Source organism: Sphaerodactylus townsendi, linkage group LG08 (genome assembly GCF_021028975.2).
Source record: "Sphaerodactylus townsendi isolate TG3544 linkage group LG08, MPM_Stown_v2.3, whole genome shotgun sequence".
Lineage (NCBI taxonomy): Eukaryota > Metazoa > Chordata > Lepidosauria > Squamata > Sphaerodactylidae > Sphaerodactylus > Sphaerodactylus townsendi.
In genome coordinates this window covers 46,186,559-46,206,811 of record NC_059432.1, presented here as the reverse complement: position 1 = coordinate 46,206,811, position 20,253 = coordinate 46,186,559, and the positions used below count along the sequence as shown (strand labels likewise).

The window sequence follows — 20,253 nt, the reverse complement described above, 5'->3', positions numbered from 1 at the left end:
AAGAGGATTGTTTATAGGCAGGTGTCATGAGCCAGCCTCTGGGTACTTACCAGGACTCTGAGGCAGAACCTGAGGACACAATGCAGCCAGAGTTGGCTGCTCCTGGGGAAAACCAGATAGCAGAGCCACGCCCAGTCCTTCCCTGCCTGATGACATACAGGTGGAGGAGCCTAAAGATCCTCCTAAGGAACCCAGTGATGAGCCAACTGTGCATAGGAGGCAGAAGCAGAGGCTGCTACTGCAGAAGCACAGAAGGAGTGCTCATTTGGCACCAAGGTATGGGAGATTAGAAGTCTCTGCATCTGATGAGGACTAACTCCTTACAGAATCCCAGCCCGCTGAACAAGGCTCTCTATATAAGCCTTACTGTGTGATTGCTTCTGCCTGGGTGCAACAAGTGTGTTACCGATCGCCGCTCTGTGCCTGGTTCTTCCTTGATTCTTAGCCGGCTCCTTGGTTCTCCCTGACCTATTGGACTGTGACCTGACCATGCTTGTGCTTGCCGCCTGCTTTGGCCTGCGGGGTCAGACCCAGCCATGGTCCTGCCTGCTGGCAGCACAGCCACGCTTCATAACCTTTGCCAGGCAGGTGCTACGGCAGGAGCATGGCCCACAGACACTCTAGGCTGGCATGCAGTGCTACCAAGACATCAAGTCTAGCTAATAACTCTGAAATGCTAGGAATGTTCTCATCCAAGGAGACCTCTTCAGTCAGCCTCTGAGGTGGTGGCCACTTGGCCAGGCCCCCTTTCCTCTGTCTTTTTTTTCCAGAACCATACCTGTGCAAAAAACTCACAAAGAGAAACTGTGAATGACAATGCACTTATAGGAACCAAACTGATCCAACAAACCAGGAGCCCTTATCCTGACTTCCACTCCCTAATGATCAACAAGCAATTTATTTTATTATTATTATTATTCTATTTGGTTTCAAAAAATGTTTTACATATAATTGCTTGCAGTAGCCAGCTATAAATGTGTACATTTACCCCTGACTGAGCCTTGCAGCTCAATGCAGCCCCCCAATCAAGCACCAACCTGCAACCAAATGTTACCTCAAAATGGCTGCCACCAACTTTCAACAGAATAGCTGCCTCAGGTTTCCTGCCAAAAACTGTCCAGCAACTGTAATGGCCACCAGTCACCAATCCTTTGAAAAAAATTTTTTATTGTATAGTATAGTTATATAACAGATACATGCTGTGATTTTAATCAGACTATATATTTTTCCCCTTTTCTCCCTCCCTCCTTCCCCCTTCTTCTTTTTCTTTTTGTTCAAGCAAGCAGCAGAAAGTTCATTCTTCGTATCCTTTGTTCCCATTTTCTTCATTAAATTCGGCTTCTCTCATCCATTTCTCAAAAATTAACCAAATCTTCATAATTTCTCTTAGTTTTTCTTGCCATAACATATTTTTGACATCATCTCAAAAATTTCTAACTGTATTTGTTCTCAAACATATTCCAACCATTTTGAGATTGTCCATTTCTTTTTATCTTTCCATCCTAATGCAATCACCATGTGTGCAGCTCTAATCATAATTTTATACATTGGTCCATAACTTCTATTCATCCTTTTATCTTCAATTAGACCTACCATTAATAAATCATTGTTTAAATCAATTTTAATTTTTACTAATTTTTCTATATACTCCAAAATATTTTCCCAAAACTTTTTTACCTCCTTACATTCAATCCACATGTAGGTGTACTATGCTCCCAGTTCACCACAATACCAACATCTTGGGCATAAACCCTTAATCATATAGGCTAGCTGTATTGGGGTTCTATACCATTTGAAAATTATCTTTCTCTCCAGTTCTGCATATTTTTCTTGTTCATGCTATCCATAATTCTTTCTAATTTTTTGTTATTGAAAAGTTCTTCCTTCTCCCATTTTTGTTCCAGTCACCAACCCTGAAACAAGTAGCAGTCTCCCCAGCAAATGTGTGGTCACCCTTCAACAGCAGCTGGTTTCTCTTTTCTCCATTTTTTAAGCTAATGAATACCCAAGCATGGCCTGCTTGATACAGACCACACATATGTCTAAGGTGGGGCCATTAAATATGGGAAGGGAGGGATTAGTGAACAAACAAGGAGAAAAAGGTGCCCACATTAAAAGGGGGGGTAGGTGATTGGGAAAACAACCACTCCTCAGTCCTTCCTAACAAGCTCACAATAAAGAAAATAAAACCTAACTACCACTAATGGAATCACATAACACAAGCACCATTCCTACTACCAATCTCAACCACAGATGAGAAGATTCGATCGCCCTTGAAACTCATGCATGCTCCTGAGTACCTTAGCAGCATGCGGCAAAAAGCTGCACCATGAGGGCAGGCCAGCAAAAGAGAGCCTCTCCCTTCTACATTCCCATAGGAAGGCAGCATTCAAATTACAGCCAATTTTGCTTCATGTTGTACATAGAGGGGTCTAAGGCAAACCCCCAGTTTACCAGCTGGGAATGCCTCTTTTTTTGTGTGAAGCATGGACCCTAGCCTTTTCTTATAGGATCACTTCCTCCCTCAGCCATACTTATTTGATTTAATTTGTAAAAAATTCTCTACACTTGAGAACAGTGTTCTACCGGGTAGATTGGTACCATCAGAAAGGATGCCAAACTAGGATCACAGAAAGAGCCTCTGTATGAAGTTGCCCTCTATTTCCAGTACGGTACACAGTAAATAATAGGATTAATCCGAGCACAGTATTAACAGCCAGTAATGAAAAGAAGATGATCTGATTATTCCACTCATTATCGGGTCCTTTTTTTGGCATACCCCTCTACCCAGTGTGAAAGGTCATTCAGACATCTGCTCTTTTTCTTCTGTTCCTTGAGCTACTTGCACACATACATTTTTAATATTTTAAGTTTTCTTAAATGTGTTTTCTATCTTTTTGTTAGCCAAGGATATTTGTATTATTTCTTTCAAAGCACTTCTCTTTCATGGAATGAAGTTGGACCTGTGGGAACAAGGATTTATTCTTGCAATAGCTTTTAATGGGCTAGTGGGTGTGTGGTGATGATAGATTCTTTGCCAGTTCTAGCTAGAGATAGTGAAGATAGAATAAGAAAGACTGAAGTGGGGGAGAGGGGGGGTGTCATAATTTGATTTATTTAAAAGGAAAAGGGTATCCTGCTACACAATACAAAAAGAAAATCTCTGCACTAACAATTTTGTGTTTGCTCTGTGTAATGAATCTGTAAAAAATGAACCTGTAAAAAGCTCTCTGCAAGTAAATATGGTCTGATCCAGTAAACTAATATTTTTGACCTATTTTTTGACCTTCCAAAAACTAAGATAGTGGGATTCAAGTTTAACTGGATGTTCATGTTCCATGAGGAAGCTATTCCTATTATTAACTGTGTAGAGAATAACGGGGGAAACCACGTACACCATGGTTTAAAGGTGGGATAAAAATGTACTAGATATATTGAATACCTGATGTTTATCGGGGAAGATGTGGCTATCTGCATATGTTTCAAATTCCCTTTATAAAAGTCATGGAATAGGTTTAAAAACCAAAGCCCCACCAAGTCACATAGATACTATCAGTCACTGTCTACGGGAGATTGGTACAATTTCTACCCTATAATTATCTCAGAAGGGTTGTGACTACTCACATGGTGCAAGAGAGCAGGAGAAAGTAGAACTTTTCTATGTCACCACTGTGTGAAGTACCTAGAAGTAGACAGAATAAAGTAGAACACATCTTTAAGGACATCATAAAGGTCAGTGGATTGGTGGCATGGAAGTAGAATAAAGTCTTGATGAATGAGCTTCTAGTCAACAAACGTAGTTGTTGAGGGTGATATGTTTCTTAATTCCACTAGAAAATACCAGCTGTGCCTTGGGCTCCATTATACCTCTTGCCTCTGCTCTCAGAAAATGCTTCTTTTAAACTGGAGTTATGACAGCCCTGGGCTCTGGAGATTGCAATGTTTGCTGTACACTGACAGTTGAGTCTTAGATTGAAAAGTTTGAATGTACCTTATACATACTGTACATAGAGTGCTGCATTATGGGGAGGATGTGAGGCAAGGGTAATTACTTGGGGATAAGTTGTGCTGGAGTTTTTCTGTACTATGTCGCTTCCACCCCTTTCTTCTCCATATCCTCCCCATATTTTGATTGCTGAATATTTCTTTCTGTCCTCACTTGTGTTAATCTGTTGGTATTTGATCTCTCTCCTAATTACCCTCTCAAAGTTTGATTTGCATATTTTTTAAAGTTGCCAGTAACTCAGTCTCAGAAAATGATCTAGGTACTTCATACAGCAGTTGCATAGAAAAGTCTAATGTAGTCCACCATATTATCCCCATTTCATTGAATGTTTTAAGTCCCACATAATCTTCGGGCTATAACCCTTTCCTCTCAGTTACTGTTTTCCTGTGAAAATGTTTTCTTAACTGTACAAATAATCACTCGATCATGTGAATCCCATCTACAATCTCAAGTTGTTCTGTCCAGTCAGTAGTTAGAACTGAGCCCCATAGAGGTACAGGAATGGGAGAGAAAAAGCATGTCAGCAAATAAGGCAGAGGTATCTTTTGTAGTAGGACTGAGGACTGAAAAGTGAGGTTAGGAGGCTTGCTAGATTGCCACATACAGGGAAGTGTTCCCTGAGCAAACTTCATTGGACGCCCTGTTTTAGAACAGCATCTGAAGATTCGTTTTGCAGATCATAGAATAAACGGCCCATTTTTGTACGGCTGTGACAGCTGTTGTATAAATACACTGTTAACGCTCTGTAGATCCTTTCCAAATGTTTGTATGCCTCCGGTCTCCTCTTTGTTTTCTTGGATACAAAAGACACACATACACCACACCTTAACCTCAGAATGTATGGTAAGCTCTATAAATGCATTGCCCAATGGAAGTTTGATTAGGGATACTGTGAATGTCATGGGAAGGGCAGTAGTCAAGTGTCTCTGAGTTTTTACACATAACTTCAAATGAAGCAAGCAGATTTAATCTACCAGGAAACACAAGCCCGAACCTGCTATTTTATTGCTGAGAAGGATTTTTGGTATCCGGTTCCAGATGCTGTGTAGTGCCTATTATGATCTTTATTTGGATCAGTTGTCCTCTTAAAGTATTCACCTAGTTATTCCTGGTATTTAAGTTTCCAATTTCCTGCAAATATCTCTCCTGCTAGCATAGCCAATGTTGCAGAACCCACCAAGGGTGTGCAGGCAATCTCCTTGTAATCAACTGCTCTTTGCTTTTTAAAATGTTTTCCCCCTTGTTTCTAGAGTTCCTTGCATTTTTTTTTTCTAGAGGCAGATGAAGTGGTCTGGTCACAATCATTCCGGACTAGAGGCTCATCCACTAGCTACTAGAACTGAGAGGAGACGTATTGTTGAGAGTGTGCATGCATGCAGGACCATTTGTAGGGTCAGATGAAATGAGTTGAAAACCTTGTAACATCACGGCTTGGTTCATTGTTTCACATAGACATGGTAGGGTTATGCAAAATGAACAGGCAGAACAGCTCCACAGTGCTCTCCTAGACAACAGTTACACATAGAAGGTTATAACTCTAATTAGGATCATACTGCCAATTGTCTAGGCTTCCCCCCCCCCATTTTCTTTGCTACCTAGATCACCTGTAGTTCATCATTGACTCTGTTGCTGTTGCAACTAATGTAACAAATAGGATTGGAGTTAAAATTTGCTCTATATTTGCCCCACTTTTCACTACGTGATGTTGAGTTCAAGCTGGACACCTTGCCTGCAAATGGCAAGCATACTGTGAATGAATTGGGTATCTCACCACTTGACAACATGATTGCATGGATTCTCCTGGTCCCCAGTCCTTCATCACAGCAGCGGGTATGCAAGTAATTGAAGAAGGACTTGAACGACAGATTTGCTTGACAGTTTTGAATAAACCCTTGTCCGGCCATTTTGACAATCTTGTTCCAGCACCCAAACCATATATCAAGAGTCACCCACATGTACTAAATGTCCAGGGGTGAGGTGATGTAGCAATCTTCTGAGGCAATATCCATTGCATAGATGTGTTTCAATAATACCTGTTGCCTGATCCCCTAAGGCAGAGTAAATGAAAAGGCCCATTCATCTCATGAGTCATGAAGGAAGTCTTCCAGCCTTTTGAGCTGAGCTTTTTTAACAACGAGGCCATCAGGGAAAGGCACATGGAAGCATAAACAAAGAGCGAGTACCCGGGGAGCAGGTTACAGAATCAGAAAGCTTTATTTACACAGTCAAAGTAACAAGTAAATTCCTGAGACTGAGCTGCTCTATAGTGCAATAAAGTCATTTTGAGAGAGTACAAATCAGCAGTCTTCTTAATTTTCAGGTCAAGGAACAGTCCTCAGTAATAGCTGAGTTTAAACAAATGTAACACCAACTACAGAGCTGACTTTGTATACGTATCTATATATTTGCGCCTGTGCAATTACCATGGAGAGAGAGAGAGAGAAGAGAGACGCACGCACACACAAACACTACCAGAGTTCATGGTTTTCCAAAGGCTTTTTGGCCATCATCGTGTTTTGATTCGTTAACATTAATAAAACATAAACGCTGCAAAACACTGCTACAAACCCTACAAATGTCTCCTTGTCCTGTTCAATAAAGACTATCTGACAGTGTACTTGAACCACAATGTTATTGGCCAGAGGCTAGACTATTCTGTGAAAAATTACAATCAACTCCAGGAACATGTTGGTTTTTAATATTTCATGAAACCAAAGCCTAATGACTGCAGACGCATGGCAGAATCCCTGTAAGCATATTCACCAGTGCTAATAGGTATATTTTATTTAAAAATGTTGCATTTAGTACATTTTAAAAGGGGGGAATTGAATGCTGACGTTTATTGCTGTTGTCAAAGAAGCATCCACAGTCCAAACTGATCCATGCTCCAAATGAGACCATTGCCTTTCTCCCTGCTGCTTTGACTTAACTATGTGGCCTAGAAAAAAAATGTCCACAGAGAACTTCAGTGAAAAGTTGCTGTATCCACATGGCAAAGATCTGCAGTCTAAAAGTATAGTATTGGATAAATCCAGCAGGAGTCCAGAAGTCCCTACTAGAGGGCTCTAATGAATTTAGCTGGTGTGGGCAACCAGTGATCCAGCTGAGTTTCTGTTTAATAGAGAACACACATACACTTTCTATGTTACAATCAACAGAAAGTCCCCTGAATATGAGGCACGTACTATATTTCTGGTTGTGTATGCGTACACACACATACACCCACAAACATATATTTATATTTATATTCATTCATAAATCCACAAAGTTTTATTTTCTATTAAAAAAAATAAAAAGTAAGGCTTTAAAAACTCAGTTTCGGTACACAAATCATACAAAACCAAAGTCCAAACAAATTCAAATCCAACAAAACGCTGCCTTGGCTGTATACTGTGGTGTGCCCAAATGTAAGGCCATTGTTCACTGAAGCGTCTTTACTAAGGCAAGGAAGGTTTGCTGCCATGTAAACGCTACGCTACAGCTAGGAGAGTCGGGTAGCTGTCCTTTTCGGCACTTTCCTACTCTGTGTGTATTTAGCGTGTTGTAGGTAGCAGCCCTTCTTTTCTTGTTATTTTTTAAAAGCCCTTTTGAGTTTAAAGATCATGATATGAAAATGCCTTCTTTATGCCACCAAAGGAAAACTGAACTTCCCTAAATCAAGCTGTGCTAAAGCCGGTCCAAAGAACTGATATGCTTTCTTCTGAAGCACAATGCTACGGGACAAGATGTACTGTACACTGGCAAGCCCACACTCAGATGCTATGATTAGGAATAGTTACTTCGTCTGTAAGGGGTTTATGTTAGAGGAAAAAAAGATGCATGCGTCACCTTTATGCGCACCAGAAAGCTGTTTATCCCTTTGATCAGATATGAGATTTAAGAACAGGGCCTTTGTAGTCCAAGCTGGGGAAAAAAGGCTTGTCACTTTTGGAAGAATCCACACATGGGAAAGAAACAGGGAGCACTGCATCTGTTTCAGTGGGAGCAATGAGTACTTAGAGTTACACAGAGGTGAAAAGAAAATAAAGTCACTGGAAGAAGACAGTCAATGATCACCTCCTCAGATTTTAAGCAAAGACTAGAAGTGTGGTTCTAACATTCTGCATGAGATGGTTAACAGTTCTGTGACCAAAGAAACTGCCAATATCCCATCAGAAACTCGCTCCAATACCATACTGGACACTGCGTCTCCATGGCCTGGCAAAAAGGTCTCATATCCAAATGGGTTGATCTGCCATTATTTGAAGTATGTTAACACCTGTTGAACAGGTAATTTTGCTAGGCCATTTAGGAGCTGTGAGCCATTACAGTACTTAGTTCAAATAGTAAGACCAGTGTACATTCTTGTACCACCCAGCTGGACATGTTCAAATCATACCCATATAACCTTAAGATCATGATGTTATTCTAGTTATTCAGGGCCCATTCACACAGCCTATTCAGATATAGGCTGATCTGATTTCCAACTGCAGTTTTTTTCTTGGCTTTTAAGCTCAGATCACCAACATGAATCAAGTTTCACCTTTCTGCTCAATGTGAACACATGGTGTTTATGTTACCATGGTGTTTATGTTACCATAAACAAAACTATAATACAGATGTGTGAGGGGGGTGGATGACACAAACACTGCCTTTTCTCACAGTCCTAAGTTGATTCTACAATATCCTCCAACTGTGCTGTCATTCATCCCAGTATTTCATCTCTCCCCTCTCTCCAAGGGGAATCTGATTCCTTAGGATGGCAAAACCCCTGTGTCTAAACCCAAAGACTGCCTTAACATTTTCATAGCAGAGACTAATTAAGAAGGCAGAGCATCCTGTTTCAGTGTACTGACCATGCTCCTTCCATGTAAGGCTAAGAAGCCAAATCAAGATCTGGTAACCTTTAATAAGCAATACTAGGGAAATGACAGCTCTGCTGTAAATATAACTTGGCATGGTCTCAACAAATGGTGAAGAGATGTGCTCTTGGAGAGTATCAAACCTATTGATTGGTTTCTGGTACCAAAATGTGTACTCCAAGGAATTCATTACTCAACATTTCCTTCACTCTCTACTTGTTGCTGTTGCTGTTACTGTTTTTTGGTTTTTTTTTGCTTTGAACTGTATGCAAGCATTGGATAGGAAGGAGATAGCAAAAGTCAACAAACAAATTTTAAAAATGTGCAGTTTGTCTGGACATTTTTAAAGCTACAGCCTGGATGGAATCTACTGTGGTATTAGATGACAAAAACATCTAGACCACTGCAGGAAAAAAAGTGCAGTAAAATAAAACAGGGTGCCATTTACACTACATTTCTAACATCTTGTTTTCTTTTTCCTCTGCAGGTAAACAAAACATTTGTTTCCATGTAGATAAGTGAACAGCTTATTTGACTGAGTTATATGTGCTAAAATGATACAATTTATTGTTCACCACCATCAGTGAGAGTCTAAAGTGTGGTTATCTGATCACCAGTTTCTGGAACTGCATTTTGTATCAGACTTTTTTATCTGGGACATCTTCCCGTGTCTCTGTTCAGCAGCTCCACACAGAGGTTCCTGTTTTTCCAAATCCTATGTACAGAATTTGTTTTCAGATATCAGCAGCAGCCTTCTCTCTACTTATGTGGAACATGTCATCATTTACATGTGAATCTGTTTATCATAACTATAGATCTTCCATAATTGTCTGAGATCAGGTGTGCTTTTTTCTGATGACATGCACTGGTGCCAGGAAAATGTTCAGCAGCAGGGCTACCTAGCACATGTATAAAATGGGCTCTGTGTCAAATGGGCCATGTGCATTCTGAGACTGGTAACAGGCGGGGATTTCAGCCTCCTGAAAATCCCGGTGACGTACTGGAACCTAGAAGATGAGGTACATGGACTGGACATAGTTCCCATCATTTAGGGGGTGAAACATCCGTAATGTTCTATATCCTGTGATTATCAAAAGCAGAATAAATTATCCCAGAAAGAAAATATATGCAAACATGCTTATTTTATATTGAATGCAACTTTTGGGTTACTTTAGTGCAAAATCTAAGGGTTTTGTACATACAAGCATACATAGTGCCACTGTATGTAAACCAGGACTCACAAGTTTTGAAAGAATAGACAGGGACATAGAAATTCTCAACAGGAATTCTGAAAGCAGTAACCTGTCCTGTTCTTTGGAATGCATTCCATCACACCTATCACAGGGTGGGGATGGGGGTAGAACAGAGGGTCTTGTAATAATGCAGAAGGTATCCAGGCCCAATAACTGGTATCTATGGTAACAGCACTGTTGCATATACCCTGCAATTTTGTTGCTCTGCTGCTGAAAAGATCTGAAAGTGATGCAGTGATGTTTTTTGCCCAATACAATAATTGTGATGCTTTGTTTTACCCAATACAAGTGATGCAGTGATGTTTTTGCCCAATTTGTAGGAGAAGAGAATGATACTAACATTATATGTCTTACATGCAAAATGAGGAGCCATCCTTAGTCCTTTCTGGTGATGAGTGTGGTTTGCTAGATGTCTGCTGCCAGATGGGAGTGACAGGCTGTACAAAATGCAGTGAGGAGGCCATATGCTGTCTTCTCCAGAGAGAACCAATGTTTTTATCATCTTTTTCAGATTTTAAGCACAAATCTTAAGAACCTCCATTATTGACTAACCCTCTGTTATTCTGATGCATTTTGTCTCGCACCATGTAACCAAAATATGTTTAGCCCTATGGATATAGCGATGCCATTTACTTTTAATTTTAGATGCACTAATGTATTGGATTTCCCCCTTCCCTGGTCAATGGCCTTGATCCTGCTCTAGTTGCATACAATTATTTACACAACAAAGAGGCCTTGAATTGGGGGGATCATATATCCACCTGCATCAGCACATTCAACCAGTTCAGGAGGTACTGAAAGAGCGCTGATGCAAATGCACATCTAATTATGTGCCGATATCCACATTCGCTATAAGTGTGCAAGCCTCCTTATGTTTATAGCTCTTATACTCAGTCACAGCAAATGCATTGTGCTTTCTTTTCATGCTGCAACAGATGGCTGCAGAACTAGCTGGCTGTCATAACTGGGAATTTTGACTTTACAATTCAGGACTGCAAAATCTGGATTGTGAGACCTGGATGCAATCTGAAAAATAATCCAACAGAAAATTAATTTAGGTAAAAGTGATCATCTGCACCTTTCTTCCCTTAGCTAAGGATACCTGAGATGCAGTTTAGAACTGAAATCAGCCTCCTACCCCATAAGCAAAGAAAAATCTTGACCTTCTCAGTCAAAAGAAGTGGATCAGGATTCCAATGAGACAGAAGGTGGCCCATCTGCCTCTCCTAGAAGACTTGTTACCTAATTTGTAAATGAGAACCAGAATTTAATGATCTGGCCATTCCTTTTTCCTTAACACCTGTTCCAAACCCAAATCCTCTTGCTCTAATTCTACCAACCCACAATTTCAAGTTTTGATACATCTGCAAAGCTTCTTTTTTATATAAAAAATGTGCTGATGTAATTTGGATGCATTCTCTAAAGCTTGTTTGCAAAACCTCCTGGGCTACAGTAGTTCTAAAAAGTTTCAAGGTTTAACGAGATACCTGATGAAATTTTGGCAAAGGCTCTTGTCCTCTCCTACCTGCCAAGGAGAAGGAGAATGTGGAATTTGTTCTCTGCCTACAATAACATCTGTGAAATGTTACCACTCCTAAAACTTTGATGTAGACAGATAATCCATGTTGTATCCTCAGTTGTTTTCTATTTGCTCAATGTCTAATTCACCATCCAAATGAAAGACATTATCCCCTCCTGTCCCACTGTTCCTCCATGAAGAGCTTTCATCGTCTTTCCTACTACTCTCATCTTCTGTGGCACAATATTCAGACTCCTCATAGGAGAAATCATCTTCTTTGCTAGCTTTACATTCTTCCGCATTTGCGTGAGGCTCTGGCACAGGGGTGCAGGCTGGCGTCCTCCCTGGCATGACATCCAAGGTGCAAAGGGATGTCGTCTTCCATGATTTGGTGCTGCTGATGCCAGAAGAGAACTGGTTTTGCTGAGAGCAGTCATCCACTGTGGTGCTAAGGCAGCTAAGGCTGTTAAAAGTTTGACAATTCTGTAAAAAAAAAAAAAAACCATTGCAATTAGGATGTAAATATTATGGTTCACATCAAATACCGATCACAACTGCATGGAAATGATCCCCGTACTCAAGAGTAGGGGCGATTTTTGCCTATCCCCCTCCCCCTCTGCAGCAGCCTTCCCATGCTTCTTTCCCGCCTTTCCTGAAGTTCCCCTGTCCTCCAGGAGTAGCACTTTGAGCAGAGAATTTCAGAATGAAGCAGAAGTGAGGAAGCAGGGAAGTCATGCTTCCATGAATGGTGTTGAGAAAAGATCCAACCCGTTATTTCTTTGTCCACATTTGGCTACACTTCAATGAAGGCATACTCCATTGAGTTAGTTTCAATTGAAATATGACAATATGGGACTCAACAAACAAAGCTAACCGTTAGGGCACCCATATGCCTTGGAAAATGTCTAGTTATTTTCCTTTAAAATACAACACATACTTAGTAAAACTCCATTTTGAAAAGGGAATGTCAGAACAATCATTCAACAGTAAAATGCCTCAGTTAAACACTGCAGAGATTAGCAGCGCCCCCCCCCCCCCCCGGCAATGTACTGGGGCTGACTGGGGTCCACAGTAAAGCCATCACAGAAACTGAAAAACTGCAAAAAATAAAAAGCCATTGTTTTCCTTTTTGTTTTTTGTTTTGGTTCCTGAATTTTTTGTAACCATTGATGGCTCCATCCCTCCTAGCAGCCTTTGCTCTCTGCAGCCAGGATCCAGAGAAGACCATTCTTCCCTGATTTTTCCCTAAGTGTGATTAAGCACAGCACAACAAGCTGTGCATCACCAGCCGGGCTTTCCCAACTCTTTTGTCTGGAAGAGTTTGGGAAATTCTACTAGGCAAGGACATCTAAAGGAACTGTGCTTAAAAATGCCCAAGGAAAGAGAAAGAAGGGGACTTTAGGTGTCTGGCTCCTGGCTAGGAGCGTGAGATGGTGGTTGGGATGCCAATGTAGTTCCAAGGATAAAAGCAGAGGCTGCCACCAATATGCCAAATCTACCACCCTAGGCTACAATTATATCTCATCTCATCTACAGAAGGCCATGTTTCTAATATCTTTCAGTTGAGGCTGTACCAATTTTCTTCTAGATGTATCTTCAAATTCAGCCACACGATCAATGTATGTAGAGCTTAAATATTAATTCAAAAGATAATTAATTCTGTGCTTAACTGTTTTAGCACCCAGTACAATGAAGTAGGGGCAGTAGTAACTACAGATCAGAACTCAAACTTGTAGACTTTCCTCTCCCTGCCCTTAGTTAATAGATAAACCATTAGAGGACCATTCAAAAAGTTACACTACATTAAACCAGCATTCTATCAACTTACTAGGCTGAAAACTAGTCTAAGCTTACCGTTTGGCCCTCTATTAATTAGCTAAGCTAAAACATTTCTTTATGTTGTTACATAGAAACAAAGTTTGCCCAGGAAAAGTGCATTAGCTTAGGGCACTGAATAATAAAGTGATCAAATGGTTAAATTTTCATTTTATCTATCATGAGCCTTAATAGCCAAGGTTTTCAAAGGCTTTTTCACAAACTGTAATTAATGTCTTTCAAAGTAGTGTAGATAGGTACACAATCATTTATGAACAGAAGGTGCTAGTATAAGTGAGACCAAGTACACTTCTGCAAATAGTGAAAAGACAATTCACAGAATACATTTTTACCATTCTAATAGCTTTGGAATTTACCATGTAGATCAGAACAAAAATCTTTTTAAACAGATTATCACGGTTTGTGTATCTTACTTTGAAACAGCTTTCAATTATAAAATAAATTTATATTTTCCATGAAGTCGGATTTTAATTATTAAATTAAATACTTACTTATTTAGTTAATACTTAATTATAAATCAACATTCCTACCAATATTTTAAATATTAATAGCGGGGGGGGGGATACATTTAAGATTTGTTCCCACATATAACATGTTAAGAATGTTTTCTTATAATTATTTTCAAGGTTTATTTTATTTTATTTTTTATTTTCCCATAACCATAAACCTTTAGCCATTAAAATCTAACCCTTTATGTTTCTATGAATAGTCAGTTTTTTCCATAGTATTCAAAAGTATTGCAGAAACGGAAATACTAACACCGCAAGCCAGTCTTTCAGTTCTATTTTCATTTGCTGAAAATTGACTTTCTGGGTAAATGCAGTGACCCACTCATTTTACAATATGATGGAATGATTTCACAAAATTTGAATTAGCCCTGTTGTGCTTAATAAAAAGTTCTGAGGTCTTAGCACTCATAATCATTGAGATTTATGGTTCAAGCCTTGGAATTCTGGGCAGTTCTGGACCAGAGTTTCACATGCTCATTCTTTGGAGTCCCAGGCTAAGATCCCAAGATGCAAATCTTAACGAAAGTATCTATTCACATTTTTCCTCAACTAGCCCTGGGAAAAGTAGAGATGAGTCAGGCAAAAGTTATGACTTGAAATGGCAAAATGCAACAAAACTGCTGGAATTGTGTGGAAAATCAGAGCATGTTTGTCTAGATGCCTAGTAAAAGGGGATGTGTTCCCGTTCTATTCATAGAGAAGGTAATGGAAGTATTTCATTTGCACTCAGGGATGTCATCAGGCAGTCAAACTTGACTGGCTACAAAGGACTATGTGTTCACCAATTGGCTAAGAGCATATAAGTGCTTAAAAAGCTTTTTTTTAAAAAAAGAAAATTAGCAGCGAATGATTAGCAGAATAATTACTTGGAGAGGAAAAACCTTTGGTGAACCTTTTTGTTCCCCTCTCCAAACAGCCTTCACACTGAAAATTGAACCCCACGGAAATTCAGGAGAGAAGGGCAACCCAATCCAGATCCCCTGGCGGCTGGGAATAGCACTGCTGCAGTGGTGCCCCATCACCTTCAGAGGACTTTCTGGTGGCATAGGGAGGCAGAAAAAGCCATCTCCCAACCTGCTGCTGGAAAGCCCTCCATAGGACTTAATGGACTTATGCCACCCAAAAAGTGTCCAGGACCTGAGCTGTGATGAAACTAGATACAAACCTGGGGTGGAAGCCAATTAACATCAGCTCCAATCCCAGGAACACCCTGGTCTCTCCACTCCAGGCATCCAATCAAGACACCAGCACAGCTCTGCAGCGGCCCAGACTTCTGGCTTTCACTGCTGAGGAACTGAGGGGTGCTGGCGGCCAGCACCTTTACTCCCCCCCCCCCATGGCGCATGTACCTCTTGAGTCAGAAGAGGAAACAAATGTGTCAGTGCGCCCCTCCATCACTCCCTAAAGACATTTGGCTCCCCGCAACTGGATTGGGCTCTTAGTTCTCTTCTTACACACATTACTTTAAAACAGTGGTAATTCTCTCTTTTGGGTACAATTCTAGGAGTGATTACCAAGAAACAGATAAGCGCATGTGTGAATTAAAAACACACTTGTTGGAAGCATCTACAACATGGTATGAGAAGCTATAGATCCACACTGCTGCCCTGATGCAGGCAGAATGGCAGGGTATAAATTGTGTAAATAAATAAATGCTCTTTCCCTTTACTGACAGTCTATAATAGCTCCTTGAATGGCAGATGGCAAATTTTATACTAGATTTATTTACAAGATGTCAACCACATTGAGGACATCCGAGACACCCTCTCCCTATTCACGAAAACATTATTCTGAAGAAATGGGAGAGCACATCCAACTATCAATGTATTGTCGAAGGCTTTCACGTCGATCATACAGTTTTCGTTAAGGAGTCATATTTTGTTTCGATATATTGTATTGGCCGTCTAGCAGTATTTCTCTCCGATAGATGCCTGCCACAGATGGCTGGCGATCTTCAGGAGAATCCTGCTAGAATCAATTTTCATTGCCACAGCCCGAAACTGCACAGCACCCACCACAGATGCAGGCGAAACGTCAGGAGAGAATGCTGCTAGAACACGGCCATACAGCCCGGAAACCACACAGCACCCAACATCCAACTATCCTTTCCTTCTGTTCAGGCAGCTGTATTATCTATGGATCTGGGCCATTGTCATTCTGGCTGGAGAAGGAAGCTTGTCTGCTTTGAACATTTTAAGTGACAGTACATTTGCAAGCTTCCTTTCCCAATTTCAGATTTTCAAAGCAAATGTTCACATGTGCCAAGTTTCTGCAAGATCTCTCAAACCTTCACTGCGAAGTTCCACAGCACTGGAGAAAAGACAATCCTTTGCCAGTTAATGTGTTAGGCAGGCGTTATGATGTTGCTGCCCATTTCAGCTTTAAGAGGAACAGAAATCTTTGCTAATCCTGATGCTGGAATTTGGCAGAATTCTCTGGTCTTTAGTTACCTGGTAACCAATGCGGAGCATTCAGTTTGCAAACAGCATTGCATATGAAGTGGCCAAGTTCTCTGAATTCCACCTTTCACTCCTCCATGCTTGGAGGCAACTGTGTCAATACGGCAGTTCTCTGCGCTGTGGGATTAAAGGTGTATACCTCCATGTATTCAAAAGGATCTTTCAACCTTTCACAATCTCAGAACAAATGACCTGTTTGTCTAGCCCTATATTGTAGAACCACTCCAAAGGCAATCCGCTTTTTTCTCCTCTTAACATGAATAGAATTCTTTTTGTTACGAAGGTACATGCACCTTTCCAAAATATACATCTTGCCTGGAGCCAATCCAAAACTAATATCTGAATCAGATTACAATATTCTTCCCATATACATTGCAATGGTTATGGCACTGAGAGCAGACACTGAACAGGGCTTCATTCTGTTTCCCCCAGTGACATGTTATGGAGTTGCCTTGGTGGCTGTGGATGCAACCAGCTGGAACCAGTGTGCCAGTGCACTGAGGGCTTTGGGGCATGCTCAACAGTTTAGAATGGCAAAAAGGAAATTCTTCCACAGAGCTCTGCAGAAAGCGAAGTGGCAGGAAACTGACTTCTGTACAGGCGTGGCCCTAGGATGTGAAACTCATAGCTAAACCTCAGGTACAAGTGAGAACAGCTTGTGGTTTTTGCTTTCATGATCCACAGTGAGTAGAAGTGGGAGAAGCCAAGTTTCTTTTGAGATGGCACAAGTAGTTTACAAACCAAAGGACAATGCCAAGGGAGACTGCAGTACCAAATCAAGTACAGTCACAGCAACAAAAGGACAAGCCCCACTTGAACCTGAGGAGCACTGAAGAAAGCTATGGGGATGGCTGTAGCAATAACTTTTTCATCAGACCCTCCCCCTTTGAAAGACCACCATAGGAGCATATCTGCAGTAGTGATATGAAGCTTGGTGAGTGAGCCCCCTTCTTGACACTTCTCCTCACCTATTACTACAAGTTTAAAGTAGAGTAGATGGTGGAAATCCAGTGGCACCATCACACCTCAGACTGGGTTATCATGTTTCCCAGAGCTAGTGGGAGGCAGGTAAATCCAAGGCCCTTTTTGAGGCTAAATCCAAGGCTAAAAACAGCGTCCCTGGGGAGGGGTTCCCACGGCCGCTGCTGCTGCATCGCAACAGCGCCAGCCTCGCAACCCCCGAGTGGCTGGAAGGCGCCATTTCCCCCTCACCGTCCCCGAATGCCTACCTCGTCTCCTGGCTTCCGGCTTGTCTGCGACTCCAGAGCTGTCGCTCCAGGCTGCGGGGGCGTGTCCCCTGGTCTCTGCGATGAGCCGGAAGCCAGGAGACAAGGTAGGCGTTCAGCGATGGCACATCCTGTGCAAAGGCTGCGCCGCCACCTGCCGCCCTCCCGGGACTGTCCATGCGAACGGTCCGGGGTGGGGGTGCGTCGGCATTGTTTATGCTGACGCACCCCCACACTGTTGCGGTGTGGAAAGGGCCCAAGAGGAACAGGAGAGAGCAACAAGAAGATCCTATAATAAACTGATGCAATGGATAATTTACAAAAAGTTCCCCAAGCGGCACAGGGTGGAGAACTGTACAAACTATGAGGAGGCATTAAATGTAGAGTCTGAAGGAGTTGTTAGGCATCATACAGGCAGAGACAGAATAAAGGTTGGAAAGGAAAATAACAGAAACACTAAAGGAACTGGAAAAGTATAGACCAAATGAGGGGAGGGGGCATGGAGATGTTAGGCTTAGCATGAAAACACTAACTTGAAGGATTCTGTGCCTGTTGTTTGGCAGCAAAAAATAGGAGACCTGTGTTTGAGAAAGAATGGGATGACACCTCAGCACCCATGTTACAACTATAAAAACCTGTTCAGGGATCACTAGCCTGCTAACTCTTTCCAATACACAGCTAGCTTGGTACAGTGGTGGTTCTCAACCTTCCTAATGCCGCAACCCAAAGGGGTCCCGACCCACAGGTTGAGAACCACTGTTAAAAGAACTGGATTGGGGGAAGAAAGCAAGGTTCAAATATCCATGAAGTTTCCTGCATGACCTTAAACTTAGCTGATCTCATAGGGCTAGGTAAAAAAGGGTGTTTTTTTTAATGGTCTTCCTTCACAAAGCACAGAATACAATCAAGGCACAATAATAAAGTCATAATAATACTGCAGGGCCTCAGGTTTTCCATGCAAGGAGTTATACAAGAAAATTGGAGCTATTTCCAGAAAAACTGAACTGCATGGAAGTTTCCTTAGTATTATTTTATTGTGCTTCATTTATACCCCACTTTTCTCCCCAATAGGGAGCCAAAAGTGGCATACATCATTCTTATCTATTCTCTCATCACAGCAATCTTGGAAGGTAGGTTAGTCTGACACTGTGTGACCGGCCCCAGATCACCCAACAAGCCTCCATGGTAGAACAGAGATTCAGATTGGGGGTCTCCCAGATACTAATCCAGTGGTGGCGATGCTGGCAGGGGCTGATGGGAATTGTAGTCCATAACATCTGGAGTGCCAAAGGTTCGCCACCACGGTACTAGTCTGACACTCTAAACACTATACCACACTAGTTACCTTTATGCTCCACCCAACAATTCATAAATACATAGTATGATTCGCCATTCATAGTACGATTCGTCATACACAATAAACAATTCACATTTGCATTCTTCAAGTCTGTTCCTTAATACAGTTGGAGATACTGCCCCTCTTAAGTCCAAGTCTGAAGAGGCAATGGAAATTACACAGCTTTAAATTTTGTCCCATACCCTCTGAACTTAAATACTGGCTTTCATGATGAAATGAAATTTCACAGTGAGGTATAACAAACTGTCCTTAGTTATCTTAGTCTACAAATCTAACAAAATTGTAGCTTTCTGGGGCCCAGAAGTGTTTTGGCATCTGGGAGTACAATTTAAACTTCCATTGTGAGGAAGAGTGTCACAAATGTTCCATTTTCAGATTTTTCTAGTAACTGGGGATGCTGTTGCCTTGGAGAATGGGGTTTCTCTCACAAACATGATTCCAGAGAACAGACAGAAGACTGGGCCTGTCAAAAAAGGGCAGACAGCAGGCTTGGCTCAGTGCAAAGATGGAGGTCCCAGGTTCACAGGTATCAGGGGATATGGAAAGCCACTATTTGAGACACTATGGTCTGATGCAGTGTAAGGTACTTCATTTGTTGAAAGACTACTGAAAGAGAAACTAGAGATTGGCACCCAACTATATAGGCATTCTCAAGCAATTGATCACATTTCTTGATAATTTCCACCACTTCGTGAGATCTTAATACTTTTCTTAGTTACATATAGAGAGCAATCCTCCCCCTCCCAATTCAGGAAAGCTCAATATGGCAACATTTTCTCTTGCACATGGCTTTGTATTACACAAATGAAAGATGTTGCTGTAGAGCTCAAAGGTTTTGCTTTACAGTTTTCCTAGCAGCTGCACTGACATCCATGTAGGTGGTCATTTAGGCTGTGATCCAAAGTGCTATTTTAGGCAAGTCAGAGGACTTGCTCAAACACAGTGAGATTCTGGACATTTTGCCTGAATAGCAACCTACCATGCCACATCACAAACTGCTCTTAAAACTTCCCTCAGAAACCAGATTCTCTATCTAATCCACAATTTGAACCAAGCCAGCTGCTGGATAATACAAGATTATATAATTCTTACAAGATAAGAAAAAGAGGGCAGGGCTGGCAGTACCTAATATTAAAATATATTATCAAGCAGCTGGCTCGGTTCAGATTGTGAATCGGATCAAGATTCCAGACCAGAGGATAATAAAATTAGAAACAGCAGCTTTGGAAGTAGGATTATACAACATT

At 41.3% G+C, this 20,253-nt stretch overlaps 1 protein-coding gene across 4 annotated transcripts in view; it reads right to left on the bottom strand.

The window, feature by feature from the left end:
• Positions 1-6,196: 6,196 nt before the first annotated feature.
• The window catches only part of FAM53B (family with sequence similarity 53 member B), a 140,798-nt gene continuing 126,741 nt past the window's right edge, over positions 6,197-20,253 (bottom strand). For all 4 annotated transcript variants that reach the window (XM_048505743.1, XM_048505745.1, XM_048505742.1 and 1 more), the window contains exon 6: positions 6,197-12,102. In XM_048505743.1, the coding sequence (XP_048361700.1) occupies positions 11,734-12,102 (369 nt within the window). In that variant the 3' untranslated portion in view covers positions 6,197-11,733. The remainder of the gene's footprint in view (positions 12,103-20,253) is intronic.